At 52.3% G+C, this 25,665-nt stretch overlaps 1 protein-coding gene across 1 annotated transcript in view; it reads right to left on the reverse strand.

Moving 5' to 3' along the window:
• LOC116657654 (MICAL-like protein 1) overlaps positions 1–12,966 on the reverse strand; it is a 33,706-nt gene extending 20,740 nt beyond the window's left edge. The window contains exons 1-2 of the mRNA XM_032461067.1: positions 12,960–12,966; positions 12,091–12,623 (exon numbers count right to left, since the gene is read on the reverse strand). Coding sequence (XP_032316958.1) covers positions 12,091–12,623; positions 12,960–12,966 — 540 coding nt within the window. The remainder of the gene's footprint in view (positions 1–12,090; positions 12,624–12,959) is intronic.
• Between the last annotated feature and the right edge of the window lie 12,699 nt (positions 12,967–25,665).

Consider the following 25,665-nt stretch of genomic DNA (forward strand, 5'->3'; position numbering starts at 1 on the left):
CCAGACAGCAGACACATTCATGGTCATTACTTTGACAGCATCCCAACTCTAAGCCCCTGGGGGAGGTTTGTCTGCCCCTTTACAGATGAGGCAAATAAGGTTCAGAGATGACAAGGCACCTGCCCAGGGTCACACAGCTTATGAATGGGAGCCAGGATCATCTCCTCAGACAGTCTTGCTCCAGAGGCCACATGATCAAACACTGGGCTACAGCTACTCATAGGGGTGCTGAGAAGAGCCAACACACAGCAACCACCACCATCACCACAGTAGTATGAGCTCACATTTACTTTCTACAGCCAGGCTCCCTGCTCACTTCTTAATCTTCATTACCACCTCAGGTAGGTAGTGGCCAAGTGGGTGATCATATTATTATCTCCACTTTACTGATGTGAAAATGGAGGACCAGAGAGGTTCAGTAAGTTTCCCAAAGTCACACAGCATTTAAATGTCAGAGCCAGAATTCTAACCCAGGCAGGCCCTAGAGACCAGGCTGGTTAACAACACCATGTGACAGTCCTGCTGGGCTGCCACCCTACCACAGGTGCTCAACAGATTCACTTAAAGGCCACATGCCCCAAACCCCAATGGGATACCATTGCTCACTCACTTGGATGGCAATAATCAAATAGACAATAACAATTGTTGGCAAGGATGTGGAGAAATCAGAACTCGCACACACTGCTGGCTGGACTGCAAAACGGTACAGCCGCTTTGGAAAACAGTCCTAAAGTTTCTCAAAAAGGTAAACATCAAGGTGCCCACGACCCAGCAATTCTACTTGACATCTGCCCAGGAGAGATGAAAACACAGGTCCACACAAAGACTTGTACACAAATGTTCACAGCAGGACTACTTACAAGAGACAGAAAGTGGAAACAACATGGTCAACTAATGAATAGATACAATGTGGACCATGCACAGAATGGGATACAATTCTGCCAAAAATGAACGCAGTGCTGATACACACGACAGTACGGGGAAACCCTGAAACCACGATGCTAAGTGAAAGAAGCCAGACACAAAAGGTCACATATGGAATGATTCCACTTACATGAAATGCCTAGAATAGCAAATTCATAGAAGCAGAAAGTAGACTCGTGGTGGCCAGGGGCTGGGGTAGGGTTGGGGATTAGGTGAGGAGTGAGTGCTAAAGGGTGTGGGTTTCTTTCTAAGGTGATGAAATGCTCTAAAATTGATTATAGTGATGGTTGATAATTCAGTGACTATACTAAAAACCACTGAATTGTACACTTTAAATGAGTGAACTCTATGGTATGTGAGTTATATCTCAAAGCTGTTACCAAAAACATTGGCAAGTGCCATTTAAAAGTGATAGGGCTTCCCTTCTACCCCCACCCCCTTGAATGGGTCCCGCCTTTTATCCTGTTTTCCGTGGAGGCTGGGACAGCTCCACCTTATGCCCAACTGCCTGGAAGATGCTGGTTAACACTCAACAGAGGGTTGACCATGTGCCCGGCTGGTGCCAAGCAAATCACAGAAAGATTAGCTCATTTAATCCTAACACCCCGTGAAGTAGCACTGCTCTCCCACTTCACAGATGGGGAAACAGAGGCACGGAGCAACTGGATAACTTGGCCCCAGTCGCACTGCCAGAAAGCGGGGTGGAGCTGGGATTCCAATCCAGGCCAGCGGAGCACAGTCTCAGCACTTCTGCCTTTTGGAGCACTTCTGCCTTTTGGGTTTGGAGTCCTGAATGAGAGGCCCCAAAGGGTCCTGCATTCCCCGCCCCCATCCAGCTGGCCACGGGAGCAGACCTGTGTCCCCTTGAGAGCTGCAGAGCCCTGTGCCAGGAGCACAGGAATGCAGGCAGGTTGGGCACCAGCAGGGAGGGTGCACAGATCCCAAGAGGGCCGGGAACTGGGTGGGCCAGTCCAGCTTTTCACCTCGCTAGTGAGCCACACGAAGGCAGCCAGAAGAGGCCCCTGGGGACCGCCAGCCCAGCTGACGAAGGCCCAGATCCAGCCCTTCCCTCTCAACCTCTTCTCAGTCCTGTCCCAGCCACGGACATGAAAGTCTCCTGGCTGAGCCAAGAAAGCTGAGATGCCCCTGCCCACCTTAGAGAAGGGAAGGGACCAGGGAGGCAGATCAAAGTGACACACTGGGACAAGGACATATCCAGCCTCCCTCCATTTACTCAGGAGTTTAACACAGACACAGGTGCTGAGGGCAGTGGCCAAGGGCACTGGAAGGTGCCCCTGAAGTCATCCAGCCCCACCTGCTCATTACACAGATGAGCAGACGGAGGCCCTCTGAAGTGAAGGCACCCGCCCAAGGTCACACGGGGGCAGCTAGTGTCTGGAGCCAGACAGGGTTCAAATCCTGACTGCACCAAACATGGGTGTAACCTTGGAGGAGCTTTATATTTCTGGGCCTCGGTTTTATCATCTGTCAAATGGGTGAGATACATCGTATCTAGGTAAGTGAAGTGGGAAGGGAAGGGTCAGAGTCAGTTCCAGAAACACTGGAATCAGGTTTCAAAGACCACTCGGGGACTCGAGGACTGAGCTGGAGGTTCAGAGCAGCCTCTAGGGGCCCAAAAGCGGATTAGACATCATATAAGTTCATGAGCCCGGCACACCGGAGACACTCCATAAATATTCATTCTAATCACCTACTGTTGGACCAACAGACGTTCTTCAAAGTCCAATGACCCCCATTCCTGGGCTCTCAGATGTCTGCCTGTGATCCCTCAACAGATAAAGCACATTCTTTACTAGGTGTGTTTCCCCTAACAAACTAATAGCCCTAGGTAATAATCTCACAGTAGCTCAGGCTGGTTCATTTCAGTCCACCTTGTCAGAGTTATAAACCCCACCACTCTTCACAGACCCTAAACCTCTTACCTCACCTACAGCCAATCAGAGCCCTGTGCACAAGCCGATCAGGCACCTTATGACCTGACCTTGTAAAACACCCCAGTAACCGGCCCTTGGGGCTCACACAGGCACCTCTTGCCTGCGTGGCCCACTGTTGCCTATGACAGCGTACCCTAATAAACTCCCTTCTATTCTCATGTTTTATCTCTGGTGAATTCTTTTACCAACCTGTGCCTCACCTTGTCACTGACCGGCCACCCTGGTGTGCCCACACCACCTACCACACTGAAGGAGCTCCATAAATGGTGACAATGACCATTCATTCACGAAACACATATTCACTGTGTTTTACTCCCCACAGGGGTTGCCATTCACAACAAAGCTGACTCCTTACATTGGTCCCTGGTATGTGCATGGGGTTCCGCCGTGGTCCCCCTTTCTCTCCTGGCGACTCCTGCTTGCCAGCGGCGCCTGGTCTTGTAAAATAGATTCTTTCTGAAAAACAGTAACTTCACAGCACGAGGACAGCAAGGTGAATACCGCCAGGGAGAAGGTGCATCCACGCGGTGGAATCCAGACACCGGCACCATGGAGAACACATCCCTCCCTCGGAATCCTCCCCAGTAATGCACAACCTCAATCTCATGGCTGGGAGCTGGCAGACAAACCCAAATTGAGGGGTGTTCTACGAAATACTTAACGGGACCTCACCAAGTGACAAGTCACAAAAGACAAGACCGAGAAACTGTCAGGCAGGAAGAGACGAGGGAGACGTGACGACTAAATGCAACCTGGGGTTCTGGAACAGAAAGAGGACATCGAGGGGACTGCGGAGACAGGACAAAGTTCAGAGTTTAGTTTTTTAAAAAAAGGTTTCTCCTAGGATTTCTGGTCAAGACAGTGGAGTGGTAGGACCACGAGCTCGCCTCTCCTCATGACTACAGCAAAACCACGACTGCTAAACAATCATTGGGAAAAAAGACTCAAACCTAGCAAAAAAGATCTTCTCAACTGGAAACATAAAGAGGGAAACACAGGGGGACGGTAGGAGGGGTGTGCTCACGATATAATCGGGCCCCATACCCCTCGGGTGGGCGACCCACAAGCTGAAGAACAATTAAGTTGCAGAGGCCCTCCCACAGCAGTGAGAGCTCTGAGCCCCACGTCGGGCTCCACAGCCCAGGGTCCCGGCATTGGGAGGAGGAGACCCCAGGACATCTGGTTTTGAAGGCCAGCGGGGCTTAGCCCCAGAAGCCCCATGGGACTGGGGGAAACAGAGACCTCATACTCTTGGGAAGTGTACAATGAATCTCGCATGCGCCAGGTCCAAGGGCAGAGGCAGTGATTTCATAGGAACCTGGGTCAGATCTGCCTGCTGGTTCTGGAAGGTCTCCTTAGGGGGTAGGGGATAGCTGCGGCTCACCCAGGGGACACAAAAGCTGGTGACGGAGGAGTGTTCATCTACATGAGCTTTCCTGAGGCTGACATCTTGATTGGACCATTAGCACCAAGACCCAGCCCCACCCAACAGCCTGTAGGCTTAAGTGCTGGGAAGCCTCAGGCCAAACAACAAACTGGGTGGGAACACAGCCCCATGCATCAGCAGACTTCCAGAGCCACAAACCGCCTCTAGACACAACCCTAGATACGGCCCTACCACCAGAGGACCAGGACCAAGCTCCACCCAGCAGTGGGCAGGCACCGACTCCTCCTGCCAGGAAACCTGCATAAACCTCTAGTCCAGCCTCATCCACCAGGGAGCAGATACCAGAAGTAAGAAAACAACAACCCCAAAGCCTGTGGAAGGAATCCACAAACACAGGCCAGACTCTACAGTGGGATGGGCTGGACGCTGGCCCTTGGGTGACAAGAGAGGAACGTATTGCTGGGATGCACAGAACATCTCCTATAGGGCCACCTCTCCAAGATCGAGAAACATAACTGACCTACCTAAAAATACAAATAGAAATCTAGACAATATGAGGAGGCAGAGGAACATCTCCCAGCCCAAGGCACAAGATAAAATCCCAGAAGAAGAAATACGTGATGAGGAGATAGGCAGTTTATCTGAGAAAGAGGTTAGAGTGATGATGGCAAAGACGTTCAGAGGAGTATAGAAGCACAGAGCAAAGTTTTTAGCAAAGAGCTGGAGAATATAGAGAACACCCAGAGCTGAAGAATAAAATCACTGAAATGATTAACACACTAGAAGGAACCAAGAATAGACTAAAGGAGGCAGAAGAACGGATGGATCAGTGAGCTAGAAGACAGATTAGTGGAAATCACTACTGCAGAACAGAAAAAAGAAAAAAGAATGAAAGGAAATGAGTATAGTTTAAGAGAGCTCTGGGACAACATGAAGCGCACTAATGTTCACATTATAGGGGTCCCAGAAAGAGAAAAAAGGACCTGAGAAAATTTTTGGAGAGATTATCACTGAAAACTTCCCTAACTTGGGAAAGGAAACAGTCACCCACGTCCAGGAAGCACAGAGAGTTCCACACAGGATCAACCCAAAGAGGAGCACACCAAGGCACATAGGAATCAAACTGACAAAAACTAAGGATAAGGAGAAAATATTAAAATTAGCAAGAGAAAAGCAACAAATAACACACAAGGGAACTCCCATAAGGTTATCAGCTGACTTTTCAGCAGAAACTCCACAGGCCAGAAAGGACTGCCATGATATATTTGAAGTGATGAAAGGGAAAAACTTACAACCAAGAATACTCTATCCAGCAAGGCTCACGTTCAGACTTGATGGAGAAATCAAAAGCTTCACAGATAAACAAAAGCTAAAAGAATTCAGCACCACCAAACCAGCTTTACAACAAATGTTAAAGGCAACTTCTCCCGTCATCAAACCACATGAAAAGAGAAAAAAAAGAAGAGGGAAAAAAAGACCTACAAAAGATTGCTTTGGCAATTAGGGGTCTTTTATGGCTCCATATACATTTTGGAATTGTTTGTTCTAGTTCTGTGAAAAATGTCAATTTTGACAGGGGTTCCAAATTGTAGATTGCTTTGGGTAGTATGGCCATTTTTGGTAATGTTGATTCTTCTAATCCAAGAGCACAAGATATCTTTCCATTTCTTTGTATCATCTTCATCTCCTTCATCAGTGTTTTACAGTTTTCAGAGTGTAGGGTAACCTCCTTGGTTAAGTTTATTTCTAGGTATGTTGTTGTTTTTGATGCAATGAAAATGTTTATGCCAGCTATAAAATTGTGGTTTTTGAAGTGACAAAAAAAAAGTGAATGAAGGGCCGCAAATGGCAAAATATCCTTTTTTATGGGTGAGTTGTATTCCATTGCATATATACATTATATCTTCTTCATCCATTCATCTATTGATGTGCACTTGGGATGCGTCCATATCTTGGCAATTATAAATGGTGCTGCTGTTAACAGTGGGGTGTATGTATCTTTTTGAATTAATGTCTTTGTTTTTCTCGGATATATGCCCAGGAGTGGGATTTTTCAGCCACATGGTGGTTCTGTTCTTGGGTTTTTGAGAAACCTCCATATTGTTTTCCATGGTGGCTGCAGCAATTTACATCCCACCAACAGCGTACAAGGGTTCCCTTTTCCCCACACCCTTGCCAGCATTTGTTATTTGTGTTCTTTTTGATGATGGCCATTCTGACAGGTGTGAGATGGTGTCTCACTGTGATCTGGACTTGTGTTTCCCTGATGTTAGTGATGTTGAGCAACTTTTCACGTTCCTGTTGCCCATTTGCATTTCCTCTTTTGGAAAAATGTCTGTTCAGTTCTTCTGCCCATATTTTAAATGGGATGTTTGTTTGTTTGTTTGTTTGCTTTTTAATTGAAGTACAGTTGATTTAAAATGTTGTATTAGTTTCTGGTGTACAGCATGGATGGACTTGGTGGGCATTATGCTACATGAAATAAGTCAGACAGAGAAAGACAAATCCTGTAAGATATCATTTACATCTAGAGTCTAAAAACATATAACAAACTAGTGAATATAACAGAAAAGAAGCAGACTCACAGATGTAGAGAAGGAACTAGTGGTCACCAGTGGGGAGAGGGGAGGGGGAGGGGCAAGATGGAGGTGGAGGAGTAAGAGGTGCAAACTATCAGGTATAAAATAAGCTACAAGGATGTATTGTACAACATGGGGAATATGGCCAATATTTTATAGTAACTATAAATGGTAATAAATGTATATAAATGGTATAAATAGTAACTATAAACTTTAAAAATTGTGAATCACTATACTGTATACCTGTAACATATAATACTGTACATCAACTATAATTTAAAAATATGATATTGTGAAATAAACACATAAATAAATAAAGTTTTTTTAAAAAAAAAGAGCTAGGACTCAATCTCAGAGCCTCCCAAGTGTTCACAGCTTTCCCCATTCCCCACCGGTCATTCCCTCCCCACTTCTGAGACTCTTTGTCTCCCCATCCAGAGCCCTCCTGCTGGCCCCGCATCCTTGTCCCCAGGCCTTGGGCACCTTCGTCTCCTGAGGCCAGCTCCTCTTCCTCCCCCAGACCCCTTCTGTCCCTGCTGACTGGACTCAGATGCAGGACTGTGGGCTTCCCTCCATGCTGTTCCCGCTGCCAGCTCCCCCGTCCATCCCGCCCCTCACCGTAAAAAACTTGAAAACTCTTGACCTAGCTCAAACATGCAGAAAAATACCGAAAGCAATCCTACCACCCAGACTCAGCTGATGTTCCCACACGGCCAAATGTGCTTCAGATTTTGTTAAAACCAAACCAATGTTATCCTTCATTATCCCTTGAGCCCCTCCCCTGGGGTAGGGTAATTTTGGAGCTGCTGGTTTCTTCCTAAGCCTGATTTAGACTTTCAATACATATCTGTGTCTGCATCCAGAAACAATATATGGAATTCCTTTGTATGAATGTTTTTAAATGCTCACAAACGTGCTCTCTGTGTCCTTTATCAGTCTGCTTTGTTCATGCAACATGATGCCTTTGCAGGCTTGTGCTCAGGGACGCACACTTTGCCCAACTCATGCCCCTAGGTGCTCCCTTTTCACCCACCCCCTCCTCCAGAAGCCTGTTGCCTCCATTATCTCGGCACTTATCTCCCGCATTGTTGCCGCTTGTGTACCGAGCACACAGAAGATGGGGGATGGAGGCACGGGGTGGTAGGCTCTCAGCTCAAGTCCTTGAATACCTTTCTTTCCACTAGATAGAAGCCCCACCCACCCACCCCACTTCTTGGTGGGGGGGTGTGTGTGTATGTGTGCCTGCACCAGCATGTGCTCCTGTGAGATGTTTCAGTGGGGTGGAGGAGAATCTTAGCAGTCCTCCATGGCTCACCCTCATTCATTCATTCACTCATTCAGCACATGGGCTGCCTCAGCCAGTCTCTGGGGGAGACACATCTTCATTCCCATCAGGTGTGCCACCAAGCAGAGTCAAACGGCACTGAGATAAGAGTGACAAGGGAGATGGATGAGACAATGGAGGAGGTGGATCTGCCCCAGCAGATAAGTTAGAGAGGGCTTCACAAGGGACACAGACCTACTGAGGAAGAGATGTGAGTGAAGAGGGGCGGGAAGAGCATGGCAGGCAGAAGGAACAGCATTAGTAAAGGCCAAGGGGCTGGAAACAGTACAGAAAGGAGAGAGTGAGGGGAAAGCGTTTGTGTTGTGTAAGGTGGCAGGCCCCAGGACCTGAGAGCAAAGGGCAGCCTGAGAGTGGATTAAGCAGCGGGAGACAGGACCAGATTTACATCTTACAAAGAGCTCCCTGGCTGCCATTGGGAGAAGGGACTGGGGTGATGGAGCAGAAGCAGGAACTGTGAACAGGCTACCTGCAAGTGCTCAGACAGGAGGAGTCTGGTGGCCCAGCTGGGGCTGCTAGCTCTGGAGGCAGGGAAACGTGGAGGAAAGGGCTGGGCTTGCCTGCCTGGAGGCAGGAAGGGGCAACAGGGGTCTCCCTCCCCAGGCTCAGGAGACTGGAAGACAGAAGGACCCACCAAACAGAGAGAACAAAGACCAAGGGCCATTTCAGTCTTCCCACTCCGAGCCAGGCCAGGGCAGGTAGCAGGGAGAGTGACAGGTAGCACTGGCACCAACCTGCACAGCCCTGCCTGGGGCTGAGAGGAGCTCGGAATCCCGGCCTCACCCCTTGATGAGGAGCCTGGGAAAGAAATGCTCTCCAAGGCAGCTTATCCCCTACCCCCCAGGGCCCTTCTGACGCCTCTCACCCTCCTTTGAGTGTCACCTAAATGGTTTGAATTGAGCTAAGCCTCTCCCCTTAAACTTCCTGTCCCCAGATGACTGCCCTGACAATGCCTGAAATGCCACCATGGCAGCCATTGTTATAGGTTCAGCTCCATTCTGTCCTGAATCTAATTTACCAGGTCTCACTTCCTCTGCCAAGAGGACTGGGAGAGTGAGGGCAAAACCACAGAGAAGAGAGGCAGAAAGGGTTTCTGGGCAGTCAGAGATTCAAACCCCAAGGATTCCACCATCTAGCCTGGGGAAGTCCCCAGAGACAGCTGCCACCAGCCCCAGGTACAGGTGGGGAGACCTAGTTTCCCTCCGCAAGAGCCCCCAGGTCCCCACCATCGGCTACTTGTGAGCTGTAAGCCCAAGGTGACTGCCTTTACTCTTGGCCTCACTGTTACCCTCTGTGAAATGGGACACCACCACCAGCCTGGCAGGCACGGGATCAGAACGAGATGCTCTAACGTCCATGGCCATGCAAGGCGCACAGTAGATGTTGAGAAATGGCTGAGTGGATCACGCTGGTTCTAGTCACCCACACGGTGGGAGGGGGGCTTTGCTCACAGGGCCCTCCCCCAAACTGCTCAAGCTTTCCAGTTGTCACTGAGCAACGCATGCATGTGTGTCTCTCCATGTGTCTTCTTAAAGAGGGGGACCCACATGAATGCTGGGGTGAATGAATGTCCTGTCCCACTTGGGCCACAGCCTCCACAGCTGGAGGGAGACCAGCTTGCCTGGGCTGCTCTGGTCTTAGCATCCTCCTCACCCTTAACAGCAGGGTGTGGTTACCAATATTGGCTGCTATGACTTTCTGGGCACTCACGGTGAGCCTGATCTGTGGTTGGGCCCATCACCTGCATTCCCTAGCGACCTCACCAGCTGGGGGTTACCGCATCACTCCCATTTCACAGGTGAGGAAACTGAGGCTCAGAGGTGTGACATGACCTGCCTAAGGTCACACAGTTCAGGAGGCAGAGCTAGGGGCTTGACCTCACACCTGGATGACATCAAACTCTAAGCTCTTAACCACCCAGGGTACCCCAGGCGGCTTCCAGGAGGACATGCGCCCCTTTCACCAGCCCTCAAAGCCTTGGGCCCTGCCTCCCCCACAGGGTCCCCTCACTGGGACTGGGCCATTCTTGCAGCACTTTGCCTGGGTGAGGATGGGAAGTGAGGCCAGGCTGCTGGGTGTTTACTGGGACCCAGGTCTGGGTGGATGGGCAAAATTAGTCCCATTTTACAAATGGGGAAGCTGAGGCTCGCAGTGAGGCCAGATTTCTTGGCAAAAATCAAATACAGGCAGAATTCACTCTAACTTCAGAGCTGGATCTAACCAATCCACTCCTCCCCATGCCAGGTCAAACACCTCCTCAGGAAGTCCTCCCTGACTTCCCAGGTCTCCACCCTAACCCTGACAGCCCTCACTTCAGACAGGGAGCACCAGAGCTGTCAGGCTGGAGACCTTGTCTGTCCAGCTCTACGTCCCCTCCCCACTACCCTCGCCAGGTTCGCACCACCACCACCACGACAGCCTGTAACCATACTCATAATTAAGCATAATTCCACCAAGTGCAGGGAGACTGTCAGTGTCTCCCCCACATCCACCCCCACCCCCCAGGAATGGCACCCCTGGAGTTGTGCAGTGCACCGCCTGTCCATCACGGCATTCAGCTCAATCCCAGACACACAGGAGGTGCCTATTCACATTTATTCGATAGTTATACTCATCGTAGCTGCCGTGGATCGACGCTTCCTATAATTCTCAACCCTTCCCCTGAATTATTTCATTTAATCCTCATGCCAAAAATATTACCAGGGAAGTACTATTCTTATGCCCATTCTACAGGTGAGAAAACAGAGGCTCAGAGAAGCCAAGCAGCTCCCCAGGTCACACAGCTGGGTAGCGGGGGCTGGCTGGGGCTGTACTCTCAGCCATGCAGCAGGGTGGTAGGACCAAGGCCCCTCACGCCTCTCCCCGCTGAGCTGGACACTACCCTCGGGGACCTGCACCATCGGGCCTGACCCTGCCATTAGCTCAGGTGTGAACACCAGCTCCCACGCCTGTCATTAGGAAGCAGGGCGAGGGGAGCAGCGGGGCTCACACCGTTTCAGCTGCTGACAGACAGGGAGGGGTGGTATTCTCCAAGGGGGAGCTCTCCACTCGCCCATTTCTGTTTACTTGTACAGTCCAAATCGGGACGGCCTGGGTGTGAAGGTCACAAGTCCTGGCTCCTAGCTCCCCTTCGCTGGGGAGCGGTGGGGGGATGCTGACCCCTGTGTGGGCACCTCCTATGTGGTAGGGGCATTCTCTCCGTTGTTACATTGGCTCCTCCCAGCCACCCCACACAGAAGATATTAGCACCATTCCTACTTTGCAAATGAGGAAACAGACTGAGAGGTTCCGTGATCTGCCCACAGCAGATGTAGCAAAGCTGGGACCAGAGGCTTAGGAGATCCTGCCTACCTCAATGCTGACTCTTACTGGCAACCCTGCCCTCCTCCAGACAAAGAAGCAGGCTCCCAGAAAACTGAAGGTTAAAGAATAACTTGGGGGTCAGCACCCTGTGACCAGCAACCACATCCATCTTAGAGTTATAAAGTACAGGGCTAGGCACTGGTAACACTCAAGAGATTCTTGAGAAAATTGGGTAAGAGGTTACCGCCCACTCCATAGTCTGGTCCATGAACCTGTACCCACCAAGGGAAGGGGCAGAGGGCTATGCTGGTCTGGCAAGACCACGCAGGGAAGCACCTGGCACCTACCCAGGGCTGTGACTGTGCGAGGCCACGGTGCCCAAAGGAAGAGTCCCACGTTGGCGGTGCTTCCCAGCTCAAGGACGGCCCTCGGGCCCCGCGTTCCCGCGCGTCGCACACTCCTGGCTGGGTTCCTCGCCCTCTGGGCCCCCCAGGCCAGTGCTTCTTGGGCCTCCTCACAGCCCTCGCGACCCGGCTGTTCCCCCCACGCCCTGAGCGGCGCTTCCCAGCTCAGCGCGACCCCCAGCGAGCGACCCCTCACCTGCGGGTCCGAACCGTGGGGCTGTATTTGCCTCTGTTTCTCTTCCTGAAGAGCGAGTTCACGGTGGCGCTCAGGGTGGGCGGACGGGGCGCCGGGTTGCGGCGCAGGGCTGGGCACTGGGCAGCGGCGGGCCCGGCGTGCACGGGGGGCGGGCAGCGCGCGGAGCTGAGCGGACCGCGACGCCGGAGCCACCCGCGCGGCGCGGCCGCGGCGCCCAGTCTCTGTTCTCGAGGGGCGGGGCGCGCGCAAGCCACTGGCTCTTCCGGCCCCTCGCGAGAAGGTGGCGGGGGCTCCGGGTGGGCGGGACTTCCAGGCGCGCCGGGCGCCCACCCTTGGCTCCGCGGAATGAGTCGGGGATCCGGCTCGGGCTGGAGGTGAGGCACCCGGTCCTGTCGGGACAACACCCACACCACAGCCGGGACACTCGCGGGCCGGGGCGCACTGGCCGCTTTCCCGAGCACGCCCAGCACCCTCCTCACCCCGACCCTTGGCCTGGCGCGCCCCCTGGCTGAGGGCCGTCACCTGGCTCTCCGCTGCCTCTCTTGGGCATCAGGGCTCCCCTTTCTTCGGCTGACACCCAGGTGGGCCCCCCAGGCAGGTGTGGCAGAGATCGGACTGTTCTCTGTGCCCCGGATAGCTAGTGAATTACATTCAGGTGGTAGCATCCGTTGAAGGCAATTGAGAAAAGGGAGCTGTGGAGCGCAACTGCATGAGTTCAAATCCTGCTGCCGCAACGGTCAGTTGACTCCTTGGCAAGGCTTCTTGCTGCTCCCAGCCTCAGTTTCCTTATTTGTCAAACAGTGATAACAACAGGCCCATCCCATAGGGTTCTGAGGAGATTCCTGTAGGTAATCACACAAAGCACTTACTTAGCATGTGCCGAATGTGCTAAGTTCTCTGTGCCAGCAGGAGGCCAGGTTAGACCGTGGCCCTGGTGCTGTGCGCCTGTGGAAAAGGCTGCAGTTGGAGAGAGTAGAGTCTGACGGCGAGCCCAAGTAGGGTCCTGACAACCGGGAGACTTCAGCGCCACTCTAGAGAGCACTGGGAATTCTGAGCCCAGCTGGGAAGGGGGAGAACACAATGGGAAGATGTCAGAAGGCATCAGAGATAAATTATGGCCAAAGGGCTATTAGGGCTCAGATGGGGAGTGATGAGGTCTGCGGAGGAGGAAGGAAGGGTCCCTCACTGGGTATTCAGAGTCCTCAGGCCAGTCCCTTCCCTAGCTTTTTTTTTTTTTTTTTAATAGAATAAGGAGGTTGGTGGGGAAGTGGATTCCTACAGACTTTTCCCACCCCAGACCCCAGAGCATCTGAGAACAGTGTCCTTTAGGCCATCTATTGTCCCTGCCACCAAAGGATTTCAGTGTTTAAGGGTTACAGAGACTCTAGGAAAACCTTATTTTAAGGGGGCATCTGTGGGTGGGCTTAAGGGGGGTCTGTGACTCCTCTTACAGTTGCTTTCAAAATGTGTGTGTCCATATGTGCATTTTTTCTGGGGGAGCATCTATCAGTTTCAATTGGTTCATCCACTCACTCTTTCAACAGATATGACTACTCTAGCAATCTTGGCTGCCTGGTTCTGCTACATTGGTGAGAAAAGGGAAAACCCAAAAAACAGCAGTCTTTCTCTTAAGGGAGGGGGAAAGACATATTAATAATAATATAAAAAACTGATGACTTCCAATTGTTAACTTTTCAAAAGTGTCTGGGGACCTAAAAAGGAAAAGGACCCCAGGGGGTGCAGCAGCTTAGCAGCTGTGCAATCAGGCTCCCCAGAGGAGTTTGTAAAATGCAGATTCCAGGGCTCTGGACCCCCCCCCCCCCAGCATCCTGGCTCCTGACTAGGGAGTGTAGGAAGGGTCCTAGGAATTGAACTTTTGGCAAGTCACCCTGGTGGTCTCTGGCCTCTCTGTGAGAAGCCAAGAGTGAGGGATCCTGCCTGTAGCCCCATAGCTGCTCAGGTTGGGAGCCCTGAGCAGACCTTCCAGCCAAACCTAACCCCTCTTTCCCCTCTGAACTTGGCCTGGCTCCTCTCTCAGGTGCTCCACCAAGGTGGGGAGTTCCCCATGAGGCAGCTGAGAGCTTGAGCAATTCCCTCCATCCTGAAGTGACTTCCCTTCCCAAGTCTGAGGTTAGAATGGGGCCTGGTGGCCACCTGGAGACTGCAAGTCCAGCTGGCCAACATGGGAAGCAGGTGTCAGGGAGGAGCCAAGGCTTCAGAATGCATGTGGGGGGTGCTACCTGGGGTCTGCAGAAGCCTGAACTGAGCACAGAGCTTGCTCACCCAGGACCCCTTCCTGCACTCCAGGTTGGTCACAGAAGGGGCTTAGAAGAGAACATTGTCCATTCCCCTGTTTTATGGCACAACTCTTCCTGGAAACCCTTTCCTTACTTGTCCCTATTACATTTCCCTCGGAGGCTAAACTTACCTTGGGAGATGTTCACGGCAGCACTGTTACCAGGGAGGAGGCCCTGAGAACAACCTGATGGCCACTGGGACTGGGTTCAAGTGGTTAAATAACTCAGGGCGCATCTGCACCGGGAAGACCACGTAGCTGGAAAAGAGCAAGATGTGGAAGGCAGCATCAGGCACCAGAAGCAGAGTGCAAGGGAGAAGCAGGGAGCATGTGCGTGTATATGCACAGAAAACTTCTTGGAAGGATCCACAAGAAACTGTTAGCCAGGAGTCCCCTCAGAAGAGAAATCTGAATTTTCATTGTATGCTCTTTTATAGTGTTTGGATTTTATTTTATTTTTTAAAAATTTCCTTTGGATATTATTTTTATATGTGCTTGGATTGTTTTTTCAATAGCCTTTTCCAGTTACTTTTTTTTTTTAAAGAGTTTTTCATGCTGTACTTTTTTTTTTTTTAACAGAAATCCTGAGGATTGAACCCAGGACCCAGCACATGCTAAGCATGTGCTCTGCCACTAGGCTATACCCACCCTCCTCCAGTTACTTTTTAAAAACCTGTTTCAAAATGACCCAAGCCAGGCTTTCCCTCTTCCCAGAGCCTTCCCTGCTGCCCTCTCCCTTGGCCTCTCCACTTCATGCCCCGCTGTCAGCACCCACCATACTCTATGGTACCAACGTCCTTCTTTGTTGGACTTTCTTACTGGACTGAAAGATACTGGTTGATAAGGATTATGGAAGATATGGCATTTGGGTAAAATAGAACCCATGCTGAACAAGGAAGCTGCTCTACCTTCAAGTTGCTGATAGTCTAAGAGCAGAGACAAAGATCCAACACTACAAAGCCTACTGGGATTACTGTGGGAAGAAGAGCCTTATCAGGACTCCAAAGATGGGGAGGAAGGGGAACAGATTCCCCCTCTTAACTCCCCCCAGGCTGGGGTGGAGTCCTTGTTCAGTCTCTTTCAGCTGTGTTAGCAGCTTGGCAAGTCATTTTGTCTCTCTGAGCCTCAGTTCTCCTCATCTGTGAAATGGGCACAACAGCACGCCCTCCCCCCCAGCACTTAGTGAGGGCTCCACAAAAAGGAGGGGGTTACACCTGTAGCTGGAGGCTCGATGCCTGTGGGCTGAGGGTTATAAGCAAGTACAGGAACTCCAGACTATGTCTGAGCTCTGGACTTCTCCCAACTTCTAAGTCTCCGTTCCCCACACCTCCCCAAAGTCTGGCTTTGAGGAGGGAGCCAAACTAGGGGCCTTTAGGTTAGCAGACTTATAGCTCAGCTGCTGAGTACCAGCTGTGACACTGGTGATATTACTGCCATTTCTTATTTATTGAGGGCTGGCTCCATGCCAAGCAACATGGCATGTGCCCAGCATGCCTCAGCTGATTGACTCCCCCCAAGGACTGCCACCTGGGAAGAGGCTTTCTTATCTCATGTTCTAGGGAAGGGTTCTGAGGCTAATTGCTGGGTTAGCCTGCTTCAGCCCCACGCTCTTGGACTTCCACCCAGTTCCACCCTCCTGTGCTCAGGAGGCAGCAGGGAATCCTGCTGACTCAGCCTGGCCTGGCCCAATTGCTTTGGGAAGAATTAGCAGATTTAAGGAGGAATTCAAGTTGTGCTTCACCAACCCTCCTTCCTCCATTCTCTAAAATCTGGGTTCCAAGCTGGTGTGGCTGTGCGTGCATGTGTGTGTGTGTGCACATGTGCATACACGTGTGCACGACACTCTGTGGGCAGGCCGGATGGGGTGGGAGCTGTGTTCTGGCCCCGCGCATCCTCCTCTGGGCAGATCGGATTTGTTTGGTTCCACGGAGCCCTCTTATGCCAAGTGACTCATCCGCTCTGCTTGTGACGTGGGCTGGGGGCTTGGGGAGGGTATTTGCTTTCCTGGGGTTTCTTTGATGGGGCTATCCAGATCCCTGGCAACCAGGCCACCTTTGGGCCCTGAATCCTGTCCCCTTTTGGCAGCTGGGCCAGGCTGCCAGCTTCCAGGAGGCCAGCACCTTCCAAAGGGTCACCCACACCCTCCCTGTTTGCTGTCATTATTTCCCCAGCAGCTGGAGAGGCACTCTCTCACTCCCTTGCTGGCTGCTGGCTCTGGTGTTTCTGTGAACCAGCCAGTTTGAAACAAGAAGGCCTGTTCCTTACTGCAGAGCCTTCTGCCAGGGCGGAGGCCTGGCCTGCCCTCCTGTGGGCAGCAGCATTTCCCATCTCCAGCTATAAGGCCTCACCCCCACCTGGGAAGCATTTTAAAATGCAGATTCCAGGGTCCCTCCTCTGAGATTATGGTTGAGTGAGTCTGCATAGGGCCCCGGAATCTGCATGTTAACAAACACATACCCTCTGGGATGCTGAAACATGTGGGTTTCTGGGCCACCCTGAGAAACATAGCTGTGAACAGAAGGAGATGGAACACAGGCTCAGGGCCTGGTCTACAGCTGCCTGGGAAGAGCCCACAGGCTGTAGCTTGAGGGCAACCTAGGTTTGAATCCTGGTTCTGCCACATCCAGCTGTGTGACCTTGGATAGGTGGCTTAACCTCTCTGAACCTTGGTTTCCCCATCTGTAAAATGGGGAAGAGCTAGTGCTCTGTGATGTGTGCAGACCACCTGGCATGGAGGCCCTTCTACTCCCCACTCTTTGAGGGGACAGGAGGGGGCTGGCCCAGTTTCACCCTGTGTTTTGTAACATGTATTTACTTTTCTTACAGAACAATGCAAGGGATGGAAAATCCTGTTGGCCCTCCAGCCCAGATGGGCTTACACTCAGCCCTGAGCTGGGGGCCTAGTGAGCTCCCCACAGCCTCTGTGGGACCAGAGGAGAGGCTGGGCCCTGGCAGTAAGGACAGGAGAGGGTCCATGGTGAGTCATCCACTCTGCCTGCCCCTGAGTCATGCCCTGAGAATGTGCCTCAGGGCCCCACCTGCCTGGGGTCCCTGGCTGGCTGCCCCATCCTGGTCACCTCCCCACTGCCTGCCAGGCAGCCCCAGCCCGCTGCCCACCCCCCAGGGAGCTGCTGCTGGGATAACTCCCCTGCCAGCCTCTCTGGGTGCAGGTGTGCATCTGTCCAGCAGTCTGCTGTCAACATACTGAAACAGTTCCTGACCAGTTGTTGAATAGTGGTTACTTTGAGCCCCCAGTACCCCTGGCTACCCTGGCCTCACCCCAGGACACAGTCACAGAGGGTTTAACCCTCTGCTCAGCAGGAGGCCCCTGGGACCTGGCCTCACTCACAGACTGACATCCACTGTGGCCCAGCCCTACCGCCCCCTCACCCCATCTTGCAGATCTGGGCCTCATCTTGAACCTTGCATGGCTTTCCAGCACAGCCTACTCCATGTCTCTGGACACCTCATTTCAAGCCTGTCCCTGTGCCTCTCAGATCAGGTGGTAAGAACCACCCAGTGAGGAGGTCAGGCTGTCAGGGCAGAGAGAGGCTCTGGGTGGGGCTGGGATCCCTGCAGGACCAGCCGCCCAACCCAACCCCAGAACTCCCCTCACCACAACCAAGCCTACTTCCTCCCGCCCCACCTGCCAGGGCTCAGGCTGCCCCAGGGGCTACATTTCTGGGGCCAGTGTGTGACAGCCCCTGGGGATGGCCCAGTCAAGAGGTCAGGACCCCATTCCCTCCTGAGCTTGGGGGCCTGAGTGATGGACAGTCCAGGCCACAGGGGACAGAACGCAGAATCAAATCAAGTTTTAGCTTGAAACCAACCCCAATTGGAATCCTGGCTCTTCCATGCACCCAGCTATGTAATCTTAGGCAGGTGGCTTAACCTCTCTGAACCTCAATTTCTCCATTTGTAAAATGAATAAGAACCAGTGAGCTAAGATGTCACATCCCAGCTCCTCCATCTCCTAGCTATGTGGCCCTGGGAAAATGTCTTCAACTCTCTAAACCTCGGTTTCTCCACCTGCAAAATGGGGACACTCTGGCACCAGCTCCTTAGGGTCTTAAAAGAATTCAGTGAAGTAAGACATGTAATAATAACAGAAAATAACAACTTTTGTTGAGTATTTACTCTAAGCCAGGCCCTGGGTGTAGTGCTCGGCCTGGGGAGTTGGCACTGTGATTTCCAGCCTCACTGATGGGTGATAGACATACAACAAAGTGCACATATTTAAAGTCTCCCATCTGATGAGTTTTGACACAAGCACCCAGTGGTGGAACCATCACCAGAGCAAAGATGACAAACTGGCCCCCTTCTTCCCATTTTTCAGATGTGGAAGCAGAAGCTCCAAGACATTCAGCGCCTGCTCAAGGGGGTCAGGAGGGGCCTCAGGATTTAAACTCTGCGCTCTGAGCCAGCACGCTTGTCCCCACCTCCACCACCAGTGGATGGCACAGAGTAGGTGCCCAGGGTCATGTTGAGAGAATCAATGAATGAACAAGAGGGTCAAGGCACCGTGGTGGTCCCAGGGGAGGTCCCCAGAGGAGGACCAGCCATGGCCTAGCAGGTCCTGAGTCAGAACCATGGTGGAAGAGAAGGGAATCATTTGCTCATTCATCCAATACTTATTGAGCATCTGCTATGTGACAAGTTCTGTTCTAGGCAAACAGGATACAAGGTGAGCATAATGGATACAGGTTCCTGCCCTCAGAGAGCTGGTGGCAGAGGACTGGGGTGAAGTTCCTGTGTGGGTGGTGGCATGGCTCCTATGACCCCAAGGACGGAGCACCCCAGGCAGACAAAGTCACGGAGAGGAGGGACTGGGGACACTGTGAGGAAAGTGGCCAGACCCCAGACTGAGGGTGGCTGGAGTCCTGGCAAGGAAGAGGGGGGAGATCCTCGCTGGCAGGGACCCCAGGTTCCCTCATCATCCTCCTTTCCGCCCAAGAGTCACTGTTATTTCCACGGGAATCAGGCTCCCCTGGCCCCAAGGGGAGGATCATGACCTCTTGCCCCCACAGTGCCTCCCACACATTCACCATCCATTTATGGAACACCTACTGTATGCCCCACCCTGGGGACACAGCAGCTAGCCAGATACGGCCTGCAGCCCCCAGTCTGGGAAGGGAAAGCGATAGAAAAGCAAGCGGACGACCACATGTAAAGAAATGAAATGACCTAAATGCCCATCAGTGGGGCAGCGGTTGATGAACGACAAAACGGCCTTGCTCTGGAAAGGTGGACTGGGGTCAGGAAGGCGAGGAGTGCGCAGGCCTCACAGCGAGGAAAGCCCAGGGTGTAGTAAGAGAAGCAGTCGGTGCTGTATTCTTGCCATTTGTGATTTAAAGTAGAGCTGCCCCTAATTTGGCCAGTTTGCCCTTCTGCCGGTCTAGCCGGGTCTGGGCCTGCCTGGGCCCTTTGTCCACTCTCTCTGCTGAGGTCAAACTTTCCTGCCCTGGACCCAGGAGGCCAAGCCACGGCAGGCTGCCCTCCCAGGCCAACCTCCGGTCACCGGCTCTGGCTTAATCCCTCACCCGGGCCCAGGCCTTGGAACTGATGAGTCAACGCCAGTCAGCTCTGGACAAACACCCCCACCTCCTGGCCCTGGGGTCCCTGCTCCACTCCCTCCCAGCTCATCCTGTTCCCGAGACAGGGCCCAGCCTCTGCTGGTCCAAGGATGACTCGGAACAGCCCTGTCCCACAGAACTTCCTGCAATGATAGAAATGGTCTGTATTTCAAAGGAGGCATGAGCCACACATAGCCACTGAACACTTGAAATGTGGCTTGTGAAGCAGGCTGTTTCATTTTGCTGTTTAGACTATATTTATTATTTATATAAGTAGACGACATGTTCAGATCCATTTAATTAATTTAATTAGCACACTGGGTAGGTAGAGAATCAGCCTGGGCCCAGGAATGGAGAAGTGGACGACCTGGAACCCTGGCCTCTCCCCAAGGCAGGGGAAACTTGGGGGTGGTGCTGGCTGGGCAGCCAGGGCCTCAGGGACTGAGCTGGAGGAGGGGTCCCTGGGGATCTGTTGAAGAGGCCAAGCTTAGCTTTTGGTGCCTGTGGCTGCCCCCAACTCAACCTGCCAGACTCCTTGGTCTGACCCCAGCTTGGTGGGCAGAGTCAGGACCCAAGCTGACCTCTGGATGTTGCAGTGCTGGCTGCAGCACCGTGGTCCAGCCTCCTTCATCCCTCCTGGACCTCTGACCACTGCATCGCAGCCCTGACTCTCCCTCTGCCCGTCCCTACTCCCTGGTACTATTCGGACTCACATGGGGGGCTGGCATCACAACTGATCTGCTGAAAGGCAATAGTGACACGTCCTGCCTTCAACCCAGAGGAGTCGGAGGCCATAGCTGTCCTGGCCCAGGTCCCCCTGAATGCAGAGCTTGAGTGCAGGATCTTTGCCTTTGGCGGTGACCTCAGGTCACAGGGGCAGGGGATGGGAAGGGTGCACCAGGGGTGGCAAACCAACCCAGGGTGCAGTCGCAAGCTGGGCCCTGCTGTGGGCTGATGGTGGCCCCCTAAAGAAGACAAGTCCAAGAACTAACTCCCTGCAACCTGGGAATGTGAATTTATTTGGGAAAAGGGTCTATTAGATGTAATTAAACAAAAGAGGTCATCCTGGATTTAGAGTTAGCCCTGCATCCAACGATAGGGGTCATTATAAGAGAAAGGCAGAAAGAGATTGGAGACAAGGACACACCAGAAGAGAAGGCCATGGGATGCCCCAATGAAGAGAGATGGAGCGATGCGGTTTAAGGATGGAGGAAGGGGCCACAAGCCAAGGAACCCAGGCTCCAGAAGCTGGAAAAGGGAAGGAAATGGAGTCTTCCTTCAGAGCCTCCAGAAGAAGCTAGCTCTGTGGATACCTGGGCTGTAGCCCAGTGAGACTGATTTCAGGTTCTGACCTCCACAGCTGTATGATGATAAATTTGTGTTGTTTTTTAAGCCACTAAGTGTGTGGTAATCGGTTACAGCAGCAGTGGGACGCTCATACACGACGGTTCCTTCTTACTGCCCCCCAGGGGACCTTGTCCTCAGTCATCAAGGCGACTTTGGGCCCCAGGAAGGTCATGGGCAGAGGTTGGAGAGTAGGGGGCATTAAGCACACTCACGTTGTTGTGCAACCATCACCACCATCCACAACTTTTTCCTCTTGCAAACTGAAACTGTGCACCCACTAAACATTAACTCCCCCTGCCCCTGGCAGCCACCTTTCCACTTCCTGTCTCTGTGAACTTGATGACTTAGGTACTGCGTATGAGTGGGATGTCACAACGTTCGTCCTTCTGTGTCTGGCTTCTTTCACTGAGCGTATCTTGAAGGTTCAACCATGATGAATCTTTTTTAAGGTGGAATAATTTCCATATCACCCCCATTTTAAAGGAGACACTGCAGCCACATACACTGCAGAGATGCTGGAAGGTGGCAGGGCCAAAACTCACACGCAGGCTGACCTGACGCCAGCACTCACCACTTTGCCATTCCGCCCCTTACTCTGGGGCATCTGACCTTTGCTCTTGTTCCCCCCCCTCCTCTCTGAGAACTCCTGGGGCTCAGAGGCTTTTACTCACCTTTGGACACTGACTCCACATTCAGTGCCTGGTGGAATCCCAAAGCATGCGTGTGTTGTGTGTGTGTGTGTGTGTGTGTGAGTGACTGGACTTGGGGGTGGGATGGGGGTGGGTGGGGCCTGGCTGTGCAACCTTCTGAGTCAGACTGCCGCAGACTCAGCATCCACTAAATCCAAGCTGCCCAATGACCAGGACCACTGCATAGAGTTGTGCAGGCTACAACATGCTCACCTTGCCAATGACCCTGTTGGCCCTTAAGGTTCCCAAAATCTAGGAGGTCTCTGAGCTCCGCTCTTAGGAGGAGGAAGAAGGAGCACGATTAGAAGCAGGCCCTGGGACAAATGAGATGTGGTGCAGAAAGCAGACTGAGGGTTGCCGGGGTGGGGGGAGGGAGGAAGAAGTGACTGCTTGATGGGTACTAGTTTTCTTTCCGGGTGATGAAAATGTTCTGGAAGTAGGCAGTGGTGATGGATGCACAACTTTGTGAATATATTAAAAGCTACTGAATTTTTAAAAGTGGTTAAAACTGGTAATTTTTATATTATGTGTATTTTATCACAATAAAAAATGCCCCACTCTCTCTAGCTTCAGTGCCTTCCCAGGGCCTTTATGCATTCTAGGGCCCAGATCAAGGGCCACTTGTACCCCCACCAGGGTCTAGACCCCTGGACCTTCTCACTCCCATCCCCCTCCTCACCTCGACAGTGTCACACTGAGCTTTCCAACTGAGGACATTTCCCTGCAGGCTGCCTTCCAGGGGCATCTGTGCTTGGATTGGGCCCAGTGTTTTACTCAAATAAATGCATTTCTAATGGCTGAATTTCCTGTGGTAATGGTCCATTTGCAAGGGAGATATTCAAAGATGCAGGGTGGTTTCTGGAGTCTTCCAAACCCACTTACCAAAAGGCAGCTGTGGCTTGGTCATTCCTGCAGGGCAGGTAGGAAGCAGCAGATAGAGGATGAAGGTCCTGCCCCTGAGACTGACTTCATGCCCCTAATGTTCCCATGGAGTCAGCTCATCTTTTTGGTACCTCAGTCCCGAGCCAGGATGCCTGCCTGGATATTTTTGCAGCTCAGGCTGGGAAATCACATCTTCCTGGGATTCCAGCTGCAGCCCTGGGGGAAGAAGTTCCTTAGTAGCTGTGTGACCTAGGGCAAGTTACCCAACCTCTCTGTGTCTTAGTTTCTTTGTCTTTAAAATTAGGATTAACAGAGTTTTCACCTTAAAAGGTTTTTTTTTTGTTTCGTTTTGTTTTGCTTTAATTTAGGTATAATCAGATAACATAAAATTAATCATTTTAATGTGTACAACTCAGTGGCATTTAGTGCATTCAGAGTGTTGTGCAACCAGTCTCTGTGGAGTGCCAAAACATTTTCATCACTACAGAGATTATTTTCGAGGACTAAATGTGTGAATGTTTGTAAAGCCTTAGACCTGTGCCTGGTACAGCCTGCGTCAAGTAAGGGCTCAATAAATGGCAGGAATGATTGGTAGTAGAACAGTGTTGGTTATAGGAAGCACCTGGCAGGTGCTGTTACTAATTTTCTTTGGCTGTAGAAGGAGGGAATTAGGCTCTCCCTCCCCTCCCAGCCCCATTTTCCACTTTGAGCTCTCTACCCCTGCAGTTGTCGCACCCCCTCCCCCAACCAGTAGTGTCCTCCCCGGTTGTGGGAGGGGCGGCGCTGACTGTAGCCGGGAGACCTGAAGCCTCCCCGCAGTCTCAGGGTCTCTCCTTTGCTCCTCTTGGCTTTTCTTGGATCCCTCTCTACCTGCATCTCTGGTGCCCGCTCCAGCTCCCCCAAGCTGTCACCTGTGGCAAAGGAGACATGTGTAGGGGTGGCCAGGAAGATTCTGCCCTGGTGGAAGAGAGTAATGGGAGTGGAGCACAACCACATCTGGGAGGAGCTCTTATGAACAGACCTCCCCCACTTCTGAGCGCACCTCCTCCCTCCCAGGGCCGGCGTTCACTCCAAGATCCTGGGATCCCCAAGCGCTGGGAATGACCTGCGATCTGCCAGCCAGCACTACCAGACGTGTCCACTTAGAAGAACCAGCTTGTTAAATAAGCACATTCTCAGGCTCTTTGAGAGGTGCCCTGGAATCTGCATTTCAACACGCATCCTGCTGAGGGGAGTCTTAGGAGCTGGAGAGCTTGGGATAGACTGTTCCCTCCTATTCTTTCCGGAGTAAACATCCCGCTCTATGGTTACTTTATGCCAAGTCAATACCTTTCGTGCTGTAACAACAGCCGACAGTGTGTGAATACTCGCTAACGCCCTGCACTGACGCCCAGGAAGAGTTTCTTTGGTGAACCCTGGGTACAGCGAAACATCCCTGGAGGCTCATCTCCCCCGACAATTCCCCTTCGTGACGACCCAGGAGCCATGGGCTGTCGTTTGCTGCCACCTTGTGGCAGATATGGGAACTGTGCGCTCCATTTCCATCCTTGAGAACCTTAATCGAGAAAACGCACTGAGCTCCTACTGTGCGCCAGGTCCCCAGTAAGATGCTGCAGGGCGGGACAGATGCAGTCTGTAACCTTCACAGAGTTCACAGTCTCCTAGGTCAGACCTACAAATAAATAAAATGAATGGATAAATAAGATGATTACAGAGTGTGACACATGCTAGGAAGGAAGCAAACGGGCTGGTTACCACGAGGTGCAACAATATATTTGCTAAACGGAGCGTTGTCTGTCTCCCTGTTCATCGTCTCCCTGCTCAGGACTGTGGGCCACGTAAGGACATGCCTACTTTTTGAGTCCCTCTTGCAAATGGGTGAAGTCACCCAGTCCTGCTCATAGTAGGTACTCAGTAAATGTCGAATGAATGAATACACGGATGACAAGAGTGCCCAGAGCCAGCTTCTTGGCTCCTCCAGGCCGAACAGATGGGCAGAGGGCAGGGAGGGCTATGGAAGGGAGGCTGGGTCTTCGGGATCCTGGGAGGGCTGGAAGGGTTTGCCTGTGAGCTAAAGTGAGGATAATGGGCAAACGTCACCCTCCCAGGAGAGCTCCAGTCCACCCTGTTTTTAACCGTACCCTCCCTCTGCTCGCTTTTGAACCCCTTCCCTGTTTATTTTTTTCACCTTAGCATTTTCCCCTGTCTCACATAGCGCCATATATTTGCCTTATACTCCACGAAAGCAAAGATTTTTACCTGTTTTGTTCACTGAAGACTCTAGCGCCTGAAAAGACCTGACGTTTAGCAGGGGCTCTATAAACACACGCAAAGTGAATGAGAGAGGAACGGCCCGGCTTGGGGCAGGACCAAGTGGGCTCTGGGGCGTGGCCAGGGGAGCGACCTGACTCAGAGCCCAGGTGGAGGAAGTTGACCCGAGTTAGGGAAGGGGCTAAACGTGAACTGTATTGGGGCAAAGGGGCTGGGCGGGGCAAAGGTTCACCGGAGGGCAGAGCTACACTGGGGGTGGAGGCTTGTGGCGGAATCTTCCTGGGGTTTGGCCACCCCCGATGCTGGGTGCCCTAGGGATGCGACCCTAGGTAGGCGGGGCCTGCATAAGGCGTGGCCAGTCTGGAGGACGGGATGGGATGGGGGTGTGGTCAAACAAGGACGCACAAAGTGAAAGGAGGGGCTAAGACTGGGGTAGGGCCAGTCCGGGGCGGGGCCAGTCCAGGGCCGGGTAAATCTGGGCGGGGCCGTGGCTGGGCGGGGGTGGGGCCAGGCCAGG

The sequence above is a fragment of the Camelus ferus genome, chromosome 18 (assembly GCF_009834535.1).
Source record: "Camelus ferus isolate YT-003-E chromosome 18, BCGSAC_Cfer_1.0, whole genome shotgun sequence".
NCBI classification, from domain to species: Eukaryota; Metazoa; Chordata; class Mammalia; order Artiodactyla; family Camelidae; genus Camelus; species Camelus ferus.